Source organism: Hypanus sabinus, unplaced genomic scaffold, assembly GCF_030144855.1.
Source record: "Hypanus sabinus isolate sHypSab1 unplaced genomic scaffold, sHypSab1.hap1 scaffold_52, whole genome shotgun sequence".
Lineage (NCBI taxonomy): Eukaryota > Metazoa > Chordata > Chondrichthyes > Myliobatiformes > Dasyatidae > Hypanus > Hypanus sabinus.
The window spans coordinates 862,101-885,961 of NW_026781382.1; the positions used below are offsets into that span (position 1 = coordinate 862,101).

General features: G+C 41.7%; 1 protein-coding gene across 1 annotated transcript in view; it reads left to right on the forward strand.

Moving 5' to 3' along the window:
* The window catches only part of LOC132389263 (uncharacterized), a 136,751-nt gene that overhangs the window by 56,307 nt on the left and 56,583 nt on the right, over positions 1-23,861 (forward strand). Inside the window, exons 6-7 of the mRNA XM_059961758.1 lie at positions 4,067-4,285; positions 10,745-11,014. Coding sequence (XP_059817741.1) covers positions 4,067-4,285; positions 10,745-11,014 — 489 coding nt within the window. The remainder of the gene's footprint in view (positions 1-4,066; positions 4,286-10,744; positions 11,015-23,861) is intronic.

A 23,861-nucleotide genomic window follows, 5' to 3' on the forward strand; every position in this document is an offset into this window, starting at 1 on the left:
TACTGCATTCCGTACACCCGGGTGGCCTCCTGTATAGTGCGAGACCAGGTTTAGATCGGAAAAAAAAAACTTCGATGAGCACCTTAGCTTTATTCCCAACACTCTCCGGGACCTTCCGTTGGCTACATATTTCAGTTCTGTTTTGGATTCCTATTCTGGCTTTTCAGTCAATGCCCTCATCTGCTGCCAAGATAAGTCAACTTTCAAGTTATAGGAGTTTTATTCCACTCTAATTGTTTGCAATTGCCCCCCACCCTCCTCTCTTTAGCCATTCACAATTATCGTTTTCCTCTCTCACTCACTCCTTACCTGTCCCGCAACTCCGTCTGATGCTCCCGCTCCTTCCCATTCTGTCCTCCTATTAGAGACCGCCTACTCTAGCCCTTTATCTCTTTCACTAATCAACGGCCCAGTTCTTTACTTCAACCACCACTTCCCCCAATATTCCCTATCACCTGCTAACTTCTACTTCCTCCTCTCTTCACCACCTCACCAGCCGGCACGGTCGTACTCGGAATTTTCCCGTCCCTTGACAATCCTGATGAAGCACCTCTGCCTGAAACGTCGACTGTTCCCTCCTTGTTATGTTGCCGGGTCTGTTGAATTCCTCAGATATTTTTTGTGTGTGTTTCTTGAGTTCTCAACGGGGAATCTGTGTAGACCTCCTCAAAGAAACAGACGGGTTTCTTGGGGTAGTACAGAAAACCAAGTTGCATGTATGTGTATACACATATACACAAGGTATGTGCATACACACACACACATACAAATCACCTGCAGGATAGCAGAGAGGTTCCAAAGGGTAGGCAAATTACCGCTCTTGTTCTTGTCTATGACAGAATATCAGGTTTTGTCAGTTCGAGCTGAGAAAATATAAAAGACAAAAATAAAGTCGAATAAACAATATCGAGGACAGGACTTTGAATTCCTGAAGACAGAGTGTATAACATGTGGAATCAGTTCAGTTTTAGAATGAGTGACAGTGGTTCACAACAATAGTAGTTGCTGTTCCTGAAGTTGCTGGTTTTGTGCTTGATTTTCCTGTAACTCCTTACTAATGTCAGCAATGAGAAGCGAGCATGGCCTTGATACTGATGGATGATGCTCACCAGCGATAGCACTCTTTTTAAGGCAACTAGAAAAGCTACAAGAAAGAAAAAAAGAATAAATATGAGGGCAGACAGCGAATAATATAAGCATTATGTCGGTGAGGTCAGAGATCTGGAGTGGGTGACATTTCTATCACAAAGGAGAACGTGTTAGGTGAATTCAAAAGTGTAAAGTCACCTTGGATAGATGGCCTATATCCCAGAGTTCTGAGAGAGGTTGCTGAAGTGCTAAATGAAGCTTTGGCCAGGATCCGTCAAGAATCACTTGATTCTGGCATACTACCGGAGGACAGGAAGTTTGCAAATATTACTCTACTCTTCACAAAAGAAGGAAAGCAATGGTGCTCCCGATGTGGCCATTTATATATTGGTGAGACCCGCCGCAGTCTGGGAGTTCGTTTCGCAGAACACCGGCGCTCAGTCCTGCAGCATTGGCGGGATCTCCCTGTGGGCACAGACTTCAGTTCCACAGACCACTCCCACTCCGACATGTCTGTCCATGACCTCCTCAACGGTCAAGATAAGGCCACACGCAAGTCGATGGAGCAATACCTTGTCTCCTGCCTAGGTAGCCTCCTACATGCCGGTATGAACATAAAAGTCACAGACCTCCGTTCATAACCCTGCCCCACATCCCTATCTATTATTTTGGTCTGGTTCTCTTTCTCTCTCCTTCCCCCCTCACTATAATTTCCCCCCAGCCCTACCTTTCTTCCTCTTTTATTTCCCATAATTCTCCACCTTCCCACTAGCCCATTTCCCACCAGCCTGTCACGTCCCAGCTCTCTACTTCACCCTCCACCCGCTACTTATCCCCTCTCGTCCATCCCATGTTACTTCACTACTGATTAAGGATTTCGACCCGAAACGTCGTCACTACCTCCTCCCATAGATGCTGTCTGTTCTGCTGAGTTCAGCAAGCATTTTTTTTTTTATTTATTTCTAGCATCTGCTGATTCACTCGTGTTGCGCGTATCGGAAATTATAGGCTACTTAGCCAAATCTCTGTGGTTTGAGAAAGTGATGGAGTCCATTATTAAGGACACGAGGCACTTGGAGGCAATTAATAAAATATGTCAAAGCAAACATTGATCTTGTGAAGGGAAATCTTACCTGATAGATCTGTTAGAGTACTCCTAGGAAGTAAAAGGCAAGGTGGACAAAGGATTTGCACTGGATGTAATTTGCTTGGAATTTCAGAAGGTGATTTTTTTTTTATATAAGTACCACACATGAGTCAGTTTAAACAACGTAAATTCCAAAGACATGGAGAGCGGAATGTTCAACAGTTAAGAGACAGCAATTGTAGTTTCCCTTCTGCTGTCATCAATGATGTCCTCACCCGCATTTCCTCCATTTCCCGCACTTCGGCCCTCACCCCATTCTCCCGTCACCCCAACAGAGACCGTGTACCCCGTGTCCTCACCTACAACCCCACCAGCTTTCGGATCCAGCATATTATCCTCCGCAACTTCCGCCACCTTCAACAGGACCCCACCACTAAGGACATCTTTCCCTCTCTACTCCTCTCTGCTTTTCCCAGGGATCGTTCCCTCCGCGACTGCCTGGTCCACACGCCCCTCCCCAAGGATCTCCCACCGGGCACTTGTCCCTGCAAGCGTATGTTCTACACCTGCCCCTACACCTCATCTCTTGCCACCATTCAGGGCCCCAAACATTCTTTCCAGGTGAGGCAACACTTCACTTGTGTGTCTGTTGGGGTCATCCGTTGCATCCGGTGCTCCCGGTGCGGCCTGCTCTACATCGGCGAGACCCGACGCAGATTGGGGGACTGCTTCGTCGAGTACCAGCGCTCGGTCCGCAACAACAGACAGCATCTCCTGGTTGCCACTCATTTCAACTCTGATTCACATTCCCATCCGGTTATGTCTACACATGGCCTCCTCTACTGCCATGATGAGACCAAACATCGGTTGGAGGAACAACATCTCATATACCGTCTGGGTAGACTGCAGCACCTTGGTATGAACACCGAATTCTTCAGCTTCCGGTAATTCCCTCCCTCTCCCTTCCCACATCCCGACTTCACTCTGTCTCCCAGCTGCCCTTCACCTCTCATGACTCTGGCTTCTGCTACTAACCATAGTGGTTTCCCCTTAGATTCCTGGTTCACGTTTACTGCCTATCCCCTCCCTGCGTCCCCTCCCCAAACCTTGACCTTTCCCCTGATTAGTTTTTAGTCCTAACGAAGGTTCTGGACACGAAATCTTGACTGCTTCTTACAACGGATGCTGTGCGACCTGCTGAGTTCATTCAACGTTTTTGTACGTCTTGATTTGACCAAAGCATTTGCAGTACACTTCGTATTTAGCAATTGTGATTTAGATTAGATAGTCGGTGATCGTTTCATCAGAGGTCACTATCGGGACCGCTGCTTTTCACAATGCTTGTCGATAATATAGACAATAGAATTGATTGCTTGGAGGCAACGTTTGGGAAAGATATGAACATAGGTAGAGGGGTAGGTAGTTTTGTTCAATCAAAGTGATTGTAGCAGGGGTTACCCAAATTAGTAGAATGGACAGAAAACGTGGCAGATAGAATATAGCGTTGTGAAATATATGGCAATGCACATTGGTGAAAGGAACAGTACTGCGGAGTATTAGCTAAATGAATAGAGTGTTCAAACATCAGAGGTGCAGATGGACTTTGACGTCCTCGTGCAAGACAACCGGAAAACTAATTCACACTTTGAGACCGCAGTAAATAAGCCAAGTGCCACGTTTGAATTTATTTCAAGAGAATTCGAATATAAAACTGAGAATATAATGCTGGGCCTTTATAAGACACCGGTGAGACCGCACTTAAGAGCATTTTCAAGACTTCAGACCCCGTATCTGAGAAAAGGTTTTGATGTCGTTCGTGTATATTGGTCTTGCAATAAGCTGCAATAATAACATGCTATTTTCCTTTCGTTTTTGCTTTGCAATTTACAGATAGAGCAGCAATGGAACAAAGGATATCGTATGCTTTCCTTGCGATTGCATTCTTAGCAGGATTGACTTTTGTATGTTTTGTGTTACGCCATTGGACTAAACAGCCAACTCAAAAAGAGGAAGTATTTGATACTCCGTGCAATGCTAAAAATACAGAAGATATTGTAAGGCATCAGTTCTATGAACATGCAAGTAGAAACTGGAACCTAAGCACTCCAGGTACACAATGTTTCGGTTTTCTGCAGACGAATTGTTTCGGACAGTTAGACAATCTTGTTTTAAAATAATTCTTGATAATATTAATGAATATATATTCTACATGGGTAGATATGACTACATGAGGCATCGATACGTTAAGTAGACTAGTTTGTTTTCTAAATGATTGTCAAAAACAAGCGAACACAAATTTAACAAAATGGTGTGAGAAAGAAAGATGGAGGGAGAGAGTGAGAGTGAGAGAGAGAGATTCAAGAAGGATTTGTCAGAAAGGTCGTGGACTCAGGTGAAATCGGTAAGTTTAAGCGCAACAGGCACGAAGTACCTAATGCATCGAAGGAAGCAGTCTCAGTGATGTCAAAAGAGATTAGCGGAATAAAACTGAACGTTCGGCATTAGGGTAATGACCCGCATTGTTTTTAATTTATTGTCGGTTGCACTTGACACGTTGCTCCCTTATCCAGTCGTCCCTCCCCATTGATCCTCGATCTGATACTTAAACCGTTGAACTTGACAACTGCTATATCTATCACTAATCGCTTCCCTTTCAAGCCTTCAAAGCTACAAAAGATCGATCCTTCAGAGATGAACCTGCGAATCAAACCAACAACACATCTTCTAAGTTGGTGAAACCTGATGTAGACATGCAACGATCAGGCCAAACAGAGCTTTAAGTCACAACACTTCTTATGCCGTCCTGCTAGCCTTCACACAGATAATTTGGACATCGATTTCTTCAACCTGTTAATTCCCACCACCATCTTCCCTTTTTCCTCTCGATTTCGAACACTGATAATCCTCCCAATGCCTTCTCTTCTGCTTACCTGCCCATCAACTTACTCTAATTCCCTTTTTCCTTCTCTTTGTTCCACCGTCCTCTGTTCTCTTCTTTTTTGGCTATTTATCTCTTCCAAATATCTCTCGCAGTTTCTCACTTTATTTCCCACTCTAGCACCCATCAATCCTCTCCATCACCAGCTCTGACCTATCACCTGCCAGCGTTCATACCTTCCGTACAGTCCAATCTGGATTCTGCCCCTTCCTTTTTAACTGAAGGTTGTTGGCAGGAAACATGCTGCTTCATTTGTGGATTACTTACAACATTCCATGTGTGTTGCGTAATGTTTCGAAACTCTGCATAACCTCCTTTCTGTGGAATCTAAACGCACGGAAACCTCATATACCACCTGCAATTAACTATCGAAGTATTCACTTCAGTTCGCAGACACACAAGACTAAATATCCATTGAATTTGGATCCAGGGTAGACCTGTACACTGATCAATACGTAGAGAGGTCGAGCTGGTGCTGGAGTTTGCAGTTTAAATGTCCGGGTAAGGATAGATGGATAAGCATTCAACGGCGGGTATTGGGACCTGATTGGTGAGCAGGTCTGACAGCGAGTGCTAGCTTGGTTTATGAGACAAAATTACAAATGAAAATAATTCTAAACATACATGGAGATGGTCATGCCTAAGATAGTTGACCATGCAGCCTAAAAGAAATAACAAAGTTTCTTAGATTTATTTTTTATATATTTCGGAGGGGAATGTGTGCACTCACAGTTATCAATATCAGCACCGACCGGTGTAACTCAACGATAGCACGGTGTAATTGAATCTCGTGTTATTGATTGATCTGGTCGCAGCCTGCAACATAATAGAACAGAACAGTTGAAACATAAGGTATATTCTATCCAGGTCCACTGAATGCAACCTTCCTTGCTGTCCATATCTCCATCAGTAATGATGTTTTCCGGAAAAGCTGTGGTTCAACACAGTAGATTATCATCCAGAACGTTGGAATAGCCGACAAGGAACAAGGCACGTTACCTAAAGCACGTCACAAGTCTCAAATCTGCAGGTTTACTACACATCAGCTACCGCACTCTGACTGCTCCCACGAGGCCAAGGACGAATCCAATTTCCCTCCTCTCACCGAATGGCAATATACTGAATACTCTTGAATCAGAATCTTGTTCAATGCGTTTCTAAAATTGATTTCCACAACGTACACTGATCTTCCTGCATCAACGTTTCTAAAAACCCCTCCATAAACTCTATAATATTAGTGAGAAATAATCTAAAGTACACAAAGGCAGCTTGACAACCCCTAAAGTCTTATCGACATATTCATAAATCCTATCACTCAGAACACTAACAGATACTGACACAGGGCTTTGGAAAAAGGCATGCGGAACATGGCACACCATCCAATCCAGCACAGCCGATCCCAGGGCAGCTCAACAGCAAGCTGTTCTAAAAGAATATCCCTTAAACATTCCACACATTTTCTGCCTTAAGGTGCAGTACTGATCCATTTTTCCCCATCCTCTACCATGTTACAATCCCGAACGTTTGTCATGACTTTGCTTTTCTGACATGTCTTTTCTATCTCCTTTAGTATTGTGTAATCCACATCCAGACTGATGATTAGAGGCCCGTGACAATTACCATTAGGGTACATTTACCCTAGCCATTTCTTAGATCAACCCTCAGAGAGTCTGCACCTTCTGATCCTATGTCGCACAATTCTGATGAATTAATATTATTTCTTATATTCAGTGCAAGACTATCGCCTCTACCTACTAACCTATCTTTCCGATATACTGTAAATCCGTGTATGTACTGCTCCCAATGGCTGCTATTCTTTAGCCAAATTTCAGAGATGGCCACAACATCATAGTTGCTAATCTGTTGCTGAATTTCAAGACCGGCCTTTTTATTCCTTATGCTGAGTGCATTCATGTACAACACTCTCAATGCGGAGTTTGAAGCTTTCTGTATTAACTTCACCCCTCCTCTACTGCACTGCAACTCATGCGACTGGCTTTGATTGAGTCTCATCTCCTGCCTGTTCTTTCTATAATCTCTGTTGCAAGATATCTTTGATTTATTTCTGTTTTGCCCTTCCACAGCTCTATCAGTTTGGTTCCCATCCCCCTGTCCAATTAGTTTGAACCTCGCTAACAGATAAATATATATATGTCCGTTAGGATATTGGATCCCTTCGTGTTCAGGTGTAACTGGTCCTTTGTGTACAAGTCGTACCTTCTCCAGAAGAGTCACCATTTATCCAGAAACCTGATACTCTGCCCCACTACACCATTCGTTCAGTCGCACATTAAACGCCGGATCATGTTATTCTTGTTATACGTGGCACAGACAACAATCCTGAGATTACTACGCTGGAGGTCCTGTCTTTCACTTTCCTAACTAATTTGCTGCATTTTCTCTTCAGGACCTCCGTCCTTCACAAATGCGAGCTTGCAGATGAAACAGAAAGAAAGTATGAATGTATTGGTCAATATTGAACATTCTATCACTATCCGCATGTGCATAAATTAAAAAAAAACACTATAGACCGACGGCCTATTAAACTCATAACTATAGTGAATGTCCATGCCGATGCAGAAAGAGAAAACTTTACCTAGCGACGATTCTAGTTATGGGTTAGTTAGTTTCAGGGCAGATATACGTTTGATGTGCGGGAGAGTATGCAGCCAGATTCTGTTCAGCAGTGGTGTAATTGTGCGCCACATTTGCCGTGCACGCAGTATCGAATGGGTGCCTATTTTCGCTTCACAAACCGTCTTTATACACTCACTGCATTGTTGAAGTTATCAATCCTCTGTAATAAATTGAGTAACCCTCTCATCGCCCTCATAAACAAATAGCACTCGTTAGCCGGACTTGCTAACAGCCGTGTGACTCAGCGGTGTGAACACAGTCTTTCGTACACAAATATGTTTAGGGTCTATATGACTTAGTTTTCAAATAAACTGGAGCGAGGTGAAGTTTTGATTAAAGAAACAGAGTTTCGAATGCCCTCTAAATATCGACCATTCACAATTATCTATCGGCATAACTACTAGACCGCACACCGCATGAAATTATGAAGGTATATTTAATAATGCCAGTTTTGTGCAAGGTTCATTAAGAGGAAAACAAAATCAAAGAGATAATAACATCAACCATTACACTTAAACCAAATTAAGTGTGAACTTGGTCGCCGGAGCTCGTCGCTTCCCGAAGTTGGGTATAACCGTTGTTCACTCTGCTGAATTCTCGTCACATATCACTGGTAGAGCTTCGCATCCTCAACTCGCCATTCATCGCTTGCAAAACGCATCTTCCCGTACGGTCGATAAATGCTGACATGAACGACCTCACAGCATAGTAGGAGGAACCTTAACCAGCGCATTACATTAAGTGTCAGCAACTCAAGATGAGATGGTATTACTAAGGTACCATATACATTTTAGCAGAATAATGTACGTGTTCTTAACCTCTTCTTTATGTAGTTCGGTAAATCCCTTCGAGCTCTTCGCAAAATAATTTATTTGATTATGTAAAGTAAAATTACATAAATAGGGTTTCAAAATAAACGAATTATACTGAAATGCAGTCATTCTATATATATATACAAATACAAATAATTGAAGTAAATTCTCAATTTCTAACATTGAAACGTAGAAAACATACAGCACAATACAGGCCTTTCGCCCCAGAATATTGTGGCGAACATGCACTTATTTTTGAAATTACCTCGGGTTACCAAAAGTCCTCTGTATTTCAATTTCCCATGCACCGATTTAGGAGCTCTTAAAAGATCTTATCTTATCCCGTTTCACCTGCGTTGCCGGAAGCCCGCTCCACGCACTCACCAGTCTCCGAGGAAAAAAATATATAACCTATTTCCCTAAGGCATGCCCCCCAATCTAGGCAATGCCCTCGTAAATCTCCTCTGCACCATTTCTATAGTTTCCACATACATCATATAGTGAAGAGAACAGAACTGAGAACAGTACTCCAAGTGGGGTCTGAAAAGGTTCCTATACAGCTGTAGCTTTTCTTATCGGTTCTTAAATTCATTTCTTGGGTCGATGAAGGCCAAGGCACTGCATGCCTTCTTAACCAGACAGTCAATCTGCGCAGCAGCCTTAAGTGTCCCTTGAATGTCCCTTTCTTGAACACGGGCAAGAACATCTGGAACTCTCCGAACCTCAGTCTCTTCCCTCCTCATTGGTGATGCAATGTTCATCGCCAGAGTCTCAGCAATTCCCTCCCTCCCTTCCCACAGTAGCCTGCGATATTGCTCATCTGGTCCTGGAGACTCCAGCACATTATTTTTCTTGATCATGTATTAGTATTCAGTGAATACTGAAGGAAAAACTGAATGAAAGTTTTTGTTAGCTTTTTTTTAAGTGTCTCTGCTATCTAATCCGGTTCCATACACACTGGTCCACTGTCGCACATAATTGATCCTATGCTCATACGTCTTATCCTCTTGCTCTTCACAAACTCATAGAATGTCTTGCGGTTTTCCTCAATGCTGCTTGTCAAGGCCTTCTCATGCCCCCTCCTCGCTCTCTTAATTTCATTCTTAAGCTTGTTTTTTCTGATTGCCTTATAATCGTCTACATCTCCATCATTGCCTACGGTTTTTTTTTTTCAGAATTTTGTAAGCTTTTCTTTTCGTCTTGAACAGATTTTCAACAGCATTTTTTACCATGGTTTCTGTGCCTTACCGTCCTTTCCTTGTCTCATTTCAATGTAATTATGCAGAACGCTGCGCAAATATCCCCTGTACATTTGCCGCATTTCTGCCGTACATTTCCCTGAGAACAGGTATTCCCAATTTATGCTTTCAAGTTCCTGTTTGATAGCTTCATAGTTCTCCTTGCTCCCAATGAACGCTCTCCTAACTCGTCTGTTCCTGTACCTCTCCAATTCTCTGGTAACGTAGATAGAATTGTGATCACTAACTCCAAGATGTTCTCCCGCTGAAAGACCTGACACTGTCATGGATCATTTCTCTATACCAGATCAAGTACAACCTCTCGTCTTGAAGGCTTATCTACAGATTGTGGCAAGAAACCTTCGTGAATACACCTAACAATCTCCAACACATCTAAACCCCTTGCCCCAGGAAGATGCCAATCAATATTTTGGAAATTAAAATCTCCTATCATGACAACCCTGATATTACTACGCCTTTTCAGAATCTATACCCCTACCTGCTCCTCAATGCCCTTGTTACTGTTAGGTGGTCTATAAAAAACGCTCAGTTGAGTCATTAAAATCAAACAAACTAACAACGCAGAGGACTTAAGTAGCGATATTCTGTTAGATGTTACTGGAAATAAGGATGTATTTATCACATCCAAGATTACGGAGCCCATCGGGTCCATCCATGGAACTCCGAAGGGTTCATGGACCACAGGTTAGTAAAACTGAGCTAAAATGCTTTGTACACCACGCTGATCTCGATATTTAGTATTTACTCTAAGTGAAATGCCAACAACGTGTGCAAAGTGCCGGCGGATGTAGCGGTGTTGATGAAATATTTTTAGTGAATGCTTTTCATTCCTTTCAAAATGGAAGTTCTCTTCAATCTAGGTAGCCGCAGTGAACAACATTATTTCCTAAGATCTAACATGAAATTCTAATTTCTACTGCAGATTATCAAGGAAACGCTGAGTCATCTGAAGTAATAGGCCGGGAGACACAAAAAGAAAATGAACAACCGCAGAAAGACCGGAGCCAATCTGATAATTATTCTAAAGAAAAACTGGATTCTGGTGAAGACCAGGCCGAATCTCCTACATGGACTGTGCAACAGCCTGCCTCCGAAACCGAAAGAACGATCGCCAGTAAAACTAATGACGTTCATCCATCGCCAATATCAGAAGCGGGGATGCGGTATCCCGACGGGAACAAAGGTGGAAAGGGTAAGAGGCTTCGTTACAATCTGCTGCAAAAACGTGCTAAAAGGGTTGTTACATTGATTTGCAGCGCTTGGACCAGCTTCCGTACCAATGAGGTTGAAATAAATATGTGCATTTTGTCCTTTTGCTCAATAGAATTTAGTAAAACCATAACACCATAAGTTATAGGAGCATAATTAAGCGATTTTTCCAATCGAGTCTGCTTCGGGGTTTCATCATTGCTAATCCATTCTTCCTCTCAGCCCCAATCTCCTGCTTCCCAAATGAAATATTTATATGATGTTTATATAATGTTTAATGATGGATATACTTAGTCGTTTACTCTCAAAACGAGCAGAGATATTAGCCGTTTTGGTGTCTTATCTTTTTTTTACTGCATTGATGTTAAGCTGCTTCATTTCTATTTGATGTAAGTACAGATTCGTGCACTCATCAGGCTAAACAATTTACACTTTCAAAGAGAGAATAGGGAGCTTTTACATTTGTTTTGCATGTTGCGAAATAATAATCATTCACACTGCTGCTATTTTTTATTTCATTATTGTAAAGTTTCGTCAGGACTCGGCCATTCCAACATTGTTGAATCCCTATCCCACTCAACTCCATACACCTGCTTTCATTTGGCGCTCTGACCGATCAGGAAACAATCAAATTCCACCTTAAGTATAAGAACGGACATGGCCTCTACTGCAGTCTGTGGAAGAGTATTCCAGAGATTCACAACGCATAGGACTAAAAAGGGTAATCAAATAATAATAAAAAAAACATTAGTGTATCTGCTCTGAAAGGTCGTCCCTCAATTCTGACGGCGTACCCTCTAGTCCTGCATAAGAAACAGCGTCTCCACCTCCAACATATTGGTCCTTTAACATTAGACAGTAAACAAAGAGATCACCGCGCGTTATTTTTTTTTTATAACGATCGACTCACCATTTAAATTAACCTTCTGGGAATCTCTGACGAGGACTCCCAATTCCCTCTTCACCTCAGATGACGGAACCTTTTCCCCATTTCGATAATAGTCTGCAGTATTGTCCCTTTAACCAAACGACGTTATCACACATTTCCGAAAAATGTATTCCATCTGCCGATTTTATTTTCTTGCCCATTTCACCAATCTATCTAAGTCCTCCAACAACCGCAATTCCCTGAAGAACCAGACACAAAATGCTGGTGGAACTCAGCAGGTCAGGCCGCATCTATGGTAAGGATTAAACACTCTATGTTTCGGGCTGATATCCACCTTCAGGGCGCAATTCCTAATCTGACACAATTCGATTGCATGCCTAATGCATGAGCACGTGAGAGTGAAAATTCCGTCGCTGAATTGAAATCTAAAGTACCACGCACTTTTTCACAGACTGTGAATTTCTCCTTGGTTAGTTTACTCAAATACTTTGATGTAACAACAGCGAGTTTATTGTCGTATTCTGACAGGTAGATGTTACCGGGAAGAGGTCCCGAGTGATGTTCTCAATTAGTTTGCGGAATATGCATGATATATGGGCTAGATTTGTGCGCGGATCTGAAAGGTAAATTCCTGTACATGTACATGGTAATTAGATCAGAATCTAAACAGAGGGTGAAGTAGCTGGAAGACTTAAAGCCCGATGTATTAATCGTGCGTGCAATATGAACCTGTGCAACATGTTGTCTATTTGTGTCCAAAGGCCCAAAATGTGTTCCTTTATGTCGATGTCCAAGTGCGTTCTGGAAAATCTTGTTGCATACCTGCTTGCTATAGTTTGGATTCAGAAATTGAAAATGACTGGATTGATTATTGGCAACTTGCTTGATTTCACTATTTGCATGTGTTCAGTGGGAAATAACTGTGTGCGGATTGGAAACAAAAATGGGAGAGTAATCGCCCTCCTGGTTCATAGGACAAATGACAGAGAAGGTGTTTGTTGTCCTGAGGCAAATTAGGGTCGATGATTACATTGGTTTGACAAGGTTTTCCTTCGAACACGGCAGGGTCTACCCCATCCCGCCGAGAAATATAAAAGACATTCTCAGCAACAGCTCGCACACCGCAGGTTTGAAGTAAAGCCAATGCTTTACGCTACTTAAGATAGGCACTAAAATTAATTTGGAACTTATTGGCCGGTAAGCCTGATATCCAAAGTGAAAAAGGGAATGGCAGCTTTTCTAACGTATCATGGGCGAGAGAGAGGACAGGCAGGTAATGGAGAAGGGATACGCTCAGACCGATGGTTTGAGATGAGTCTCGTTCACTGCGAGTAGTAGTAATAACAAAGCGGATGAGCTTACAGCGTGTATCATCGTTTGGAGATACGATGTTGTGGCCATGACAGAGATTTAGATGGTGCAAGGGCAGGGACGGCTACTTCAAGTGCTAGGCCTTAGGTGTTTCAGAATGGACATGCGGGGAGGCAAAAGAGGTGGAGACTTCGCACTGTTGATCAGTGATAGTGTCACTGCTGCAGAAAAGTAGGAAGTTATAGAGCGGTTGTCTACGGAATATCTGTGGGTGGAAGTTAGGGATAGGAAGGGGTCAATAATACTACTGGGTGATTTTTGTTATAGACAACCCCATAGTAACAGTAATATCGGGGAGCAAATAGGGAGACAGATTCTGCAAAGGTGTAATAATTGCAGGGCAGTTTGGGTGGGAGATCTTAATTTCTCAAATATTGATTAGCATCTCCCTAGATCTATGGGTTGAAATGGGGTGTTGTTAGTTTGGTGTGTTCAAGAAGGTTTCATGACAAGCCAAAAAGATTTCATGGAAACGTACGGGAGAAAAGTGGGAAATGTTCATGGGATATTGGTGAGGGGTTCTGTATAGGTGCAGTCCAAAGAGACAGGGAAAAGTTCGTAGCGTATAGGAACCGCAGTGAAGAATGGCTGTTGTAAATCTATTCAAGACGACAAAAAGAGCTTATAAAAGGTTCAAGAAACCAGGTACTGAAAAAGATCTAGAAGATTTTAAAGCTAGCAGGAAGGAGCTTAGAACGAATTAGGAGAGCCTGAAGTTGCCATGAGAAGTCCTTGGCGGACAGGATTATGGAAAACCCGAAACATTCTTCAAGTATGTGAGGAGCTAGAGGATGAGACATGAGAGAATAGGACAAATTGAGTGTGACAGCGGAAAAATATGACTGGAAACGGAGAAGATTTCAGAGGTATTTACTGACTACTTTGGTTTAATATTCACAACGGGAAAGAATCTTGGCGCTGGTAGGGATGACTTGCAGCAGAGTGAAAAGTTTGAGCTTGTAGATATTATGTGCTGGTATTGTAGGAAACATCAAGTTTTAAAAGTCACCGAGACCGGACGGGATGTACCTCAGACTTCTGTCGGAAGCGAGGGAGCACGTCGTGGATCCTCTGGCGATGATCTTTGCATCATCAGTTACGTCCCGGCGGACGGGGAGGGAGTTGTTGCTGATGTGGTTCCCTTATTCATGAAAGGAAATTATAGACCAACGAGTCTTAATTCAATTTTTGGTAATTTAATGGAGAAGGTCCTGAGAGACAGGATTTATCAACATTTGGAGAAGCGTAATATGATTAGGAATAGTTAGTGTGGTTTTGTCAAAGTCATGTCATGTCTTACGAGCGAAAATTGATTTTTTTATGTTTGAAGATGTGACTGAACAGATTAATAAAGGTGGAGTCGCAGATCTAATGTATATGGATTTTAGCAAGGCTTTGGATAAGGTACCCCATGCAAGACTTATAGAGAAAGCAAAGAGGCTTAGGACATTGCATTGTGGATCCAGAACCGTCTTGTCCTCAGAGGGCGATGAATGGTTGTACTCGGGGCAGTTTTTGCACGCAGGTCACTGATCGCTGGGGAACCTCAGATAACTATTCTGCGACCTCAGCTCTTCGTGATTTTTATAAATGATCTGGATATGGAAGTGGAGGGTTGGGTTAGTAAGTTTACTGTTGACACAAAGGTTGAGAGTGCTGTCGATAGTGTGCAGGGCTGTCAGAGGTTACAGCGGAATATTCGTAATATGCAAAACTGGGCTGAGAAGTGGCAGATGGAGTTCAAACAAGATAATTGTTAAGTGGTTCATTTTAGTAGGTCAAATAGGATTGCAGAACGTAACATTGATATTAATAGTCTTGGCAGTGTGGAGGATAAGAAGGATCTGGGGGTCCGAGTCCATAGGACACTCAAAGCTGCAACGCAAGTTGACACGGTGGTTAAGAAGTCACACGGTGCTTTGGCTTCCCGCAGCCCTGGGTTTGAATTTAAGAACAGGGAGGTAATGTTGCAGCCGTATAGTACCCTGGACAGACCCCATCTGGAGTATTATGCTCTTTTCTGGTCGCTTCACTACGTGAAGGACGTGGAAACCATGCAAAAGGTGCAGAGGAGATTTACAAAGATGCTGGCAAGATTGAGGAGAATGCCTTATGGGAATAGGCTGAGTGAACTCGGCCTTTCTCCTTGGAATGACTGAGGATGAGAGGTGAACTTATAGAGGTGTAGAAACTAATGAGAGGTATTGATCGTGTGGATAGTCAGAGTTTTCTTGTTTTCCCAGGGCTGAAATGTCTTGAACGAGAGAGCATACTTTTAAGGTTCTTGTAAGAACATACAGAGGAGATGCCGGGGTAAGTTTTTCCCCAAGAGAGTAGTGACTGTGTGGTGGGCTGCCGGTGGCGGTGGTGCAGTCGATATCGATATGTTTTTTTTTTTTTCAGAGACGACTGGATAGGTACATGCAGCTTGGAGAAATAGCCGGTTAGGATTAAGCCGACTATTTTATAAAATAGGGATAGGTTTGGCATAGCTTTTTGAGCTGTATTTTGCTGGAGATTTTATATGCTTCTGTGTTGCTATATATTTGTGCGTACTGCTAAAGACATGAACTGATTAAGGAGAGTCAGCTGGGTTTCGTGCCGTGGAAATTCACGTCTTATCAAACTCATTGTGGTGTTTGAGGAGGTTGTTAGGAATATTGCTAAACGCAAGACAATATAATTTAGCTTAAGCGTACTTTAGAAAGACATTTGAAAACTTCCCGGAAGGAAGGTTGGTCAAGTTCTTTCAGCCACTCTGAATTGTACGGTAAGTCGTAAATTAGATTAGGCGTTGCCATTTTAGGACAAAGAAGAAACTACTGGGAGATGGTTGCCTCTCCGACTAGTGGCCTATGAATTTATTACAGACATTAAGCTGTCGCGTGATGCTACTACAGCACTAATTAATTCGGCTACTAGAGACATTTTTTTTCAAATTTCTAATCCACGAAACATTGAAATATTTCCTGATGACGGCACAAAATGTTGAATGTTACTTTCTTTCCAGACATGCTCCCTGCATTGCTGAGATTTTCCAGCAGTTTGTGATCTAGATGATGGGTTGGTGGAAGAAAAGCTTCAGATAATTCGATTATTGCAATGTCTTCTGCCGGAATGTGTGGTGTACTGACAAGTTGCAGGATGTATATCAACAAACTATTACATGCAAATTTTCCAGTGGTATTGAGTAGAGTCTACACTGGTTGGGCAAGAGGATCGATGCAGTTGGAGTTGACGTTGATGCAATATGTAAAGAAACTGGGAGGAAGTATAGGCAATTAATTTGTGTATACGCAGTCAGTTGGATTGGTTGAAATGTGTTTCTTTTTCATGTCGTTGGTATTGAGTATAAGCGTGAAAAACATAGATCAATTGCGATGGTGATTACAAGGCACTTGTTTGTATAAAGGACACGGCTGTCTACGTGATATGTAACGATTCACATGTTTCAAAAGGAATAGGGAGTGAGGCAAATGTAGGGAAATTGGCGTTGTTCAATACATTTATGCTGCAGAAATAGAGGATATCTCGGAGGTGGTGTCAGTAGAGTCAGAGTGCATGGAAGTCAGGAAAAAAAGTTGAAATTCCATTGGGAGTATCCTCTGGGCTTCATTACAGCAACCTGGACAGTGAGGTTTGGAAACGTAAGTCGATAACGGACAGATATAAAACATGTTTACTTAATTGTTATTATTATTTTTCCGGGCTCCATCTGCTAAAAAAAAAAAGAGGTAGAACATAGCCAAACACAGTCGCGTTGCTGTTGCTAGGAAATTTTGGAGCATTCTATTATTGTTTAGTATTGAGCATTTCTGGAGATTTACATATATAGTGCTGTGGAGTCCTAATTGTTTAATTTGATTCTCTAGTGACTTTGGTGATAATAGCTTTAGATAATACAACTGTGAAAAAATTCATCTTGACATTCTGTTCGGGTACAATAGTCTTTATATTTCCTCGTTTAATTCGGCGTTTATTTCGAGGCAAAAGTCTTCGCAAGGATATACGTCTAACATTCCAGCAGCAATCCAGAGCACCACCTTGTCAACGATGAGTGGAGAGCGTGGGTGGGATGTGTGGCCAGTGGCAGTGAAGGAGAGAGTAGAGGTACTCAACAATGAGTGACCGAAGACATTTGATTCCAAACAAATAATTGACCGATCATTCCAACTTCCTCCTGTTATCCTAACTACTATTTCTTTCACCTGTTCGCTTCCCAATTGCATTTTACAACAGAATACGATATCGGAATTAGTTGTATCAAAATTAACAGTTGTCATGAAGTCAGATTTCACTTGTGGTAGCAGAACTGTGCAATACTTAAAATTACTGCAATACCTTGAAAATGTCTTCAGCAGTCTTCGGTGATTTATGTATATTATGTGTGCATAGAATCCCTACGACTCTGAAATAGATTGTTATTGTTTGCTTATCCTGCAATATTATATTAGTGCATTTATTATTTTCTCGATTAACGTATCTGAAGTAATGTATGGCCTGCAATATTCTAGGACACTAAGTAAAATGTGTGCACACGTCTATTGATCCTAAGGTTTTGTATTTTTTCTCAGTTTGTATTTTGAAACTTGATTTTAGTGAATGAAGTTTGCCAGCGATTATGCGTGGGCTGTTAATTAGATTGCTTTAAACCGCTGCAACATTCTGCTATATTGTTGAATTATTTCTGGTTTCTCGTGGCATTATCTGAATTTGTCATCTTGTATTTATTGAATTTTATAACATCTTTTGATAATTTTCTGTTCAGCACCTGGTCCTGTACTTCCGTTTCTGGGAAGCCGTCTCAGTCAGTGAGCCAGTCCTTTGTTCCTTTCTTGTCGACATCGAAACTGCACTGATCCTCGGGATGACTTCCTTGGAACGCCATGCTCTTCCATTGTATTCTTCTATATTATTTCATCATTTTTATGTTCTGCTGTCATTTCTATTTATTGGCGAGTACTTCTTCACACCATTGCATATTATTAATAATAACAACAACAACAATAATAATAATTATAATCATCAACATCATCATCATCATCATCATCATCATTCTGAGCTCCAAGTAAGTACTGGCGCAACCATAGCCGCTGCATAACCACAGAAAACACTTGCATTTTAACGTCAGCGTAGGTATTGAAACAATATCGGGTATGGTGGCCTTATATGTGCGTGCTATAGAAGCGGAATATCTGGTTTCGAATGTACGTCTGACACCTATGGACAAATAGCTAACGTGCATGTCAATGTCCCACATCAGTATCTCTTCAGACGTCGCAGAAGCTGGAGTTTCATGCATGCAACGTGTTTGTGAAAACAAACCTGTAGAACAGTTGGTTTCACGGTGTGCCCAATGCCGGTATGCAATCAGGATGTGGTCTGCGTCAAAGCAGATGTTGTAGTTTGGAATAACCTATGCTCGAGGTTGACTTTCATCAATTTATAATTTCTCTTTCAACTGGCATACCAAACGCCAACGAAATATTTATTACACTATGCTAAATAATCTTGATAAATATCATTCCAGAAATTTAAGACAATATTGATGCATTTTCTAAAACTCCTCTGAAACGAGGCCAGTTGACCCCAATGAACCAGACGGCGACGGAGAACAAAAGCAGGACGCTGATGAAAGTCAAGCTGAATATCTCATCCCCATTGCTATCAATGGATCTGGGGTTGAGAGGGTGAACAGCTTTAAGTTCCTCAGTATAAACACCACCGAGGATTTCAGGTGTTCTGTACAGATAGGCTGTGTGGTTCCTCCTGCAGTCCATAACCAGATTATTTATTTTGGCGATATTGTGGGAGAGGTTGTTTTCTTGACACCACTGTGTCGGGTAGATGCCTTTTTCTCATTATTATTTGTGATTACTCCAATCAGTGCAGTGTCACTCACAAATTTAATTAGCAGTTTTGTGTTGTGAATCGTGACACAGTCATGGGTATACAGGGAGTGAAGGAGGGCACATAAACAAAATCACCTCATTCACCGGTTCTGCTAACAGCTGCGTAACGCAATGGCGCGCAGGCCACCTTTTATAAACAAATACGTCCAGGGCCGGCATGATTTGGTGCTCAAAACATAAGGAGCCTTGTGAAGTTCCAACTTAAAAAAAAAGATTTAGGGAATAACATGGAATTATTGTCCATACACATTTATCGGCTGCCGAGAAATAAGAGATTTCTTATTTCTTATAAGAAATATAAGAATTTATATATTATATATATTTTTTATAATTTCAGCTTATTATTTATTTTGTTTATTAATTTCAGCTTCATAAAATAGTTATATTGTGAACGAAAATAAAAAGAGTAAACTAAAGGGACCATTACCCTTAAATATATCTAAATGCGTTCCTGACAGCTAAGGTTCGTCTCGTCCTAAAGCTGCGTATAACCGTAACCCACGGTACTGAATTCTCATCACTGCTAACCAGTGGAATTTCCCTTCTTGGGCTCCTTTGTCTCGCACAGCACCACGTGCACTGGCATCTTTTTCTCGAATCTCCCGATCTTCTCATTATCGCATTTCAAACCTAAAGGTAAAGAAAAAGACTACTGTCCATCATAAAACTCGTCCAGACAGCTCTCTGGAGCTTTCTCCCACATCCCCAAATCCTGACTGGCTAACTCAAAATCTTACGTTGGACTGCCTGTGTCCTTAACTTAGCCGAAACCAAAACACGCTTTACAGCGCCATGGCACAGTGCCTTAATAGAAAACCGTTAATATAAACTAGCACACAGCACAGTAGAATAAATGATAATCAAGCAGTCATATTAAGTAGCAGCAACTACAATTCAGCTGCCACAACTCAGCTTCCATATAAAGTTTGTACAAATAAGCAGGTGTTCTTAAGCTTTTTTTTTATCGTAAAGGACGCCTATGGTATCGATTTTACCTCAATCATTTCTCAAAATATTATATTTAAATATATAAAATTCTATTGAATACATGGGATCCCAAAAAAAATGATTAACATAAATCCAATTGTAAATATATAAGCACACAAACCCCATTTCCAGAAAAGTTGGGATTTTTTCCAAAATGCGATAAAAACAAAAATATGTTAATTCACGTGAAACTTTATTTAACTGACAAAAGTAGAAAGAAAAGTTTTTCAATAGCTTTACTGACCAACCTAATTGTATTTCGTAAATATACATAAATTTAGAAGTTGATGGCTGCAACACACTGAACAAAAGTTGCGATAGAGGCATGTTTACCATTGGGTTACATCACCTTTCCTTTTACTAACACTTTTTAATCGTGTTGGAACTGAAGATACAAAATACAAACTGAAGATACTGTAGTAGATCTGCAGTTGGAAATTTTGGCCATTCTTGCTTGATATAAGAATTCAGCTGCTCAACAGTCCATGGTCTCCGTTGTCTGATTCTCCTCTTCAAGGTGCACCATACAATTTCAATAGGAGATAGATCTGGACTGGCAGCAGACCAGTCAAGCACACGCACTCTGTGTCTACAAAGTCACGCTGAATGTGGTGAATGTTCAGAATGTGGTCTGGCATTGTCCTGCTGAAATAAGCATGGACGTCCCGGGAAGAGACGTCTCCTTGATGGCAACACATGTCTCTCTAAAATTCTAATATATGCCTCAGCGTCAATGGTACCTTCCAACATATGCAACTCACCCGTGCTGTGCGCACTGATGCACCCGCATACCATCACAGATGCTGGCTTTTGCACCTTTTGCTGATAACAATCAGGATGGTCGTTTTCATCTTTGGCACGGAGAACTCGGTGCCTGTTAGTTTTCCGAAAACTAGCTGAAATGTGGTCTCATCTGACCAGAGCACTTGGTTCCACAGTCCTTCGGTCCATCTGAGATGAGCTCGGGCCCAGAGAACTCGCCGGCGTTTCTGCATTGAGTTGATGTATGGCTCCCTCCATGCGTAATAAAGTTTCAAGTTGCATTTCTGGATGCAGCGACGGACTGTGTTAAATGTCAATGGTTTTTTGCGAAGTACTCTCGAACCCAGGAGGCTATAATTGTAACAGTTGCATGACGGTTTCTTAGGCAATACCGTCTGAGGGCTCGAAGATCACGCGCCTTCAGCAGTGGTTTCCCACCTTGCTCCTCTTTGGCTTTGGTGTTGACGATGACACTTCTTGATATATAAAGCGGATAGAAAAGTGTGAGCACCCCTAAGAAATATTTCTGTTATTGTGAATAGCTTCGGCAATATAAAATAAATTGATACCCAGAAAGCATAACGTTAGAGAAGACAAATTTATTTAATATTTTATACAAGATTACTTTTTTTAAATTTTCGTCTTTTACATTTCAAAATAACAAAGAAAAAATGGAAAAGTGCTCAAAGCAAATGTTTGGGCATCCTGCATGGTTAGTGCTTAGTAACAACCCCTTTGGCAAGTATCACAGCTTGTAAACCTTTGCTGTGGACAACTATGAGCGTTTCCAGTCTTGTTTGGGTTTTTCCGCAGATTCGTTCTTGCAAAAAATACGTATTAAGGATAATACATAGAAAATATGTTAGCCTTCCTTTGCGCTGCCAGGACTTGTACTCATGTTACTGCAGATATGTTGATCAGCACAAAATAAACAATAGCAATTTACCATTTTGTTTAAAAATATATTTAGGCAAACAAAGACACACAAAATGCTGGAGGAGAATTACAGGTCAGTCGGAACCTAAAGGAAAGAGAGAATTGCCTTCTTTTGGGGCTTAGACCCTGCTACAGGAACCCAGGGACAGGGCAAGGATGGTCGGATACATGTGCCAAGGCGCACAAAAGCTGCTGAAAATCAAGAGGAGAAGAAAAGAAAATCATACTAATTGTTCAAAGCACCAGATAGTTATAGTGGTCTAGAAAATTATAAGGCGAGTAGGAATGATCTGACGAATGAAATTAGGACAGTCAGAATGGGCAGTAGAATGTCTTGGCAGACAGGATTAAAAAAAAAAAAAAACAAGGCAGCATCCAGGGACGTGAAAGCAAGAAGATAGGACGTGAGAGAATAGGACCAATCAAGTGTGAAAGTGGAAAAGTGTGTATGGAACGGCAGGATTTAGCAGGGCTACTTAATGAACAGTTTGCTTCAGTATTCGCTACGAAAAAGGCGTCTGGCGATTATAGGGATAAGTTACAGCAGACTGAAAAGCTGAGTGTGCAGATATTAAGGAAGAGAATATGTTGGAGATTTTGGAAAGCATAAAGTTTGTTAAGTCATCGGGATCGTACGAATGTGCCATAGGACAATGCCGGAAAAGTGACTGGAGACTGCAGAACGTCCGACGGTGATCTTTGCATCATCAGATGCGAGGGGAGAGGTTCCGTAGGATTGGAGGTTTGCCAGTGTTCTACCCTTATTCAAAAAACTGGTGTAGAGGTAACCAAGGATATTTTAGAACAGTGGGTCTCGTGCCTGTGACTGGTAAGTTGATGGAAAAGATTCTGAAAAGCAGGATTAATGAACATTTGCAGAATAATAATATTATTAGGAACAGTCAACATGGCTTTGTCAAAGGCAGTTCGTCACTTACGACCCTGGCTGTATTTTTTGAGGATGTGGTTAAACACATTGCTGAAGGTAGAGCCGCAGACGGATTTGAGCATGGTATTTGATAAGGTACAACCTGCAAGACTTACTTAGATAGTAAACAGGCCTGGGGTACAAGGGGACATTGCTCTGTGGATAAAGAACAGGATGGCAAATAGAAGGTAAGAATGGTTCTGCAGAGAGTTCGGTGACAAGAGGTGTGCCTAAGGGATGTGTACAGTGACTCCTACTCTTCGAGACATTTATGAATGACTTGGATGATGAAGTAGAGAGATCCGCTAGTAAATTCGCTGATGACACAAAGGGTGGGGCTGTTCACGCTGTCAGAGGTTACAACGGTACATTGATAGGATGCAAAAGTGGGCTGAGAATTGGCAGATGGATTTCAACACTGACAGGTGTGAGGAGGTTCAAATTCGTAGGACAGATATGATGGCAGAATATAGTACTAATGTTAAGATCTTGACATTGTGGAGGATCAGAGGGACATTGCAGTCCGAATGCATAGAGCGCTCAATGCTGCTGCGCAGGTTGACTGTGGTTAAACAGGCATACGGTGCATTGTCCTTCATCAATCATGGGACTGAGGTTAACAAAGGCAACCTGTTCATATTCTGTCCTACACATTGTGGTCCGGGCCAATTGTGACACAGCCTAAGAAACCCCTCATATCAAGTGTCTATATTTCTCAAATTGAGAAATATAGATCTATTTAGAATGTTTAAGTAGCGTATCTGACAAAAATAAATGTGTGATTAATCCTTAGTTAATGTTCCAGGAATCTAAAATTGCAGCAACTGTACAAAAGTGTAGACTTTTAATTTTTTTTTGCGCATTTTGAATCACTTCATGAAAATTCATCAGCTTGTGGTGATGGCACTTAGGACGCACTTCCTGCTGTCAAACGTCAAATATGACCCGAAAAGTCGATAACGGTATAGAGCCGAGAGATGCTTTCCCAGCTATATAAGTTCAGGGTCAAAACCCACTTGAAGTACCTTGCTCAATGTTGGACATA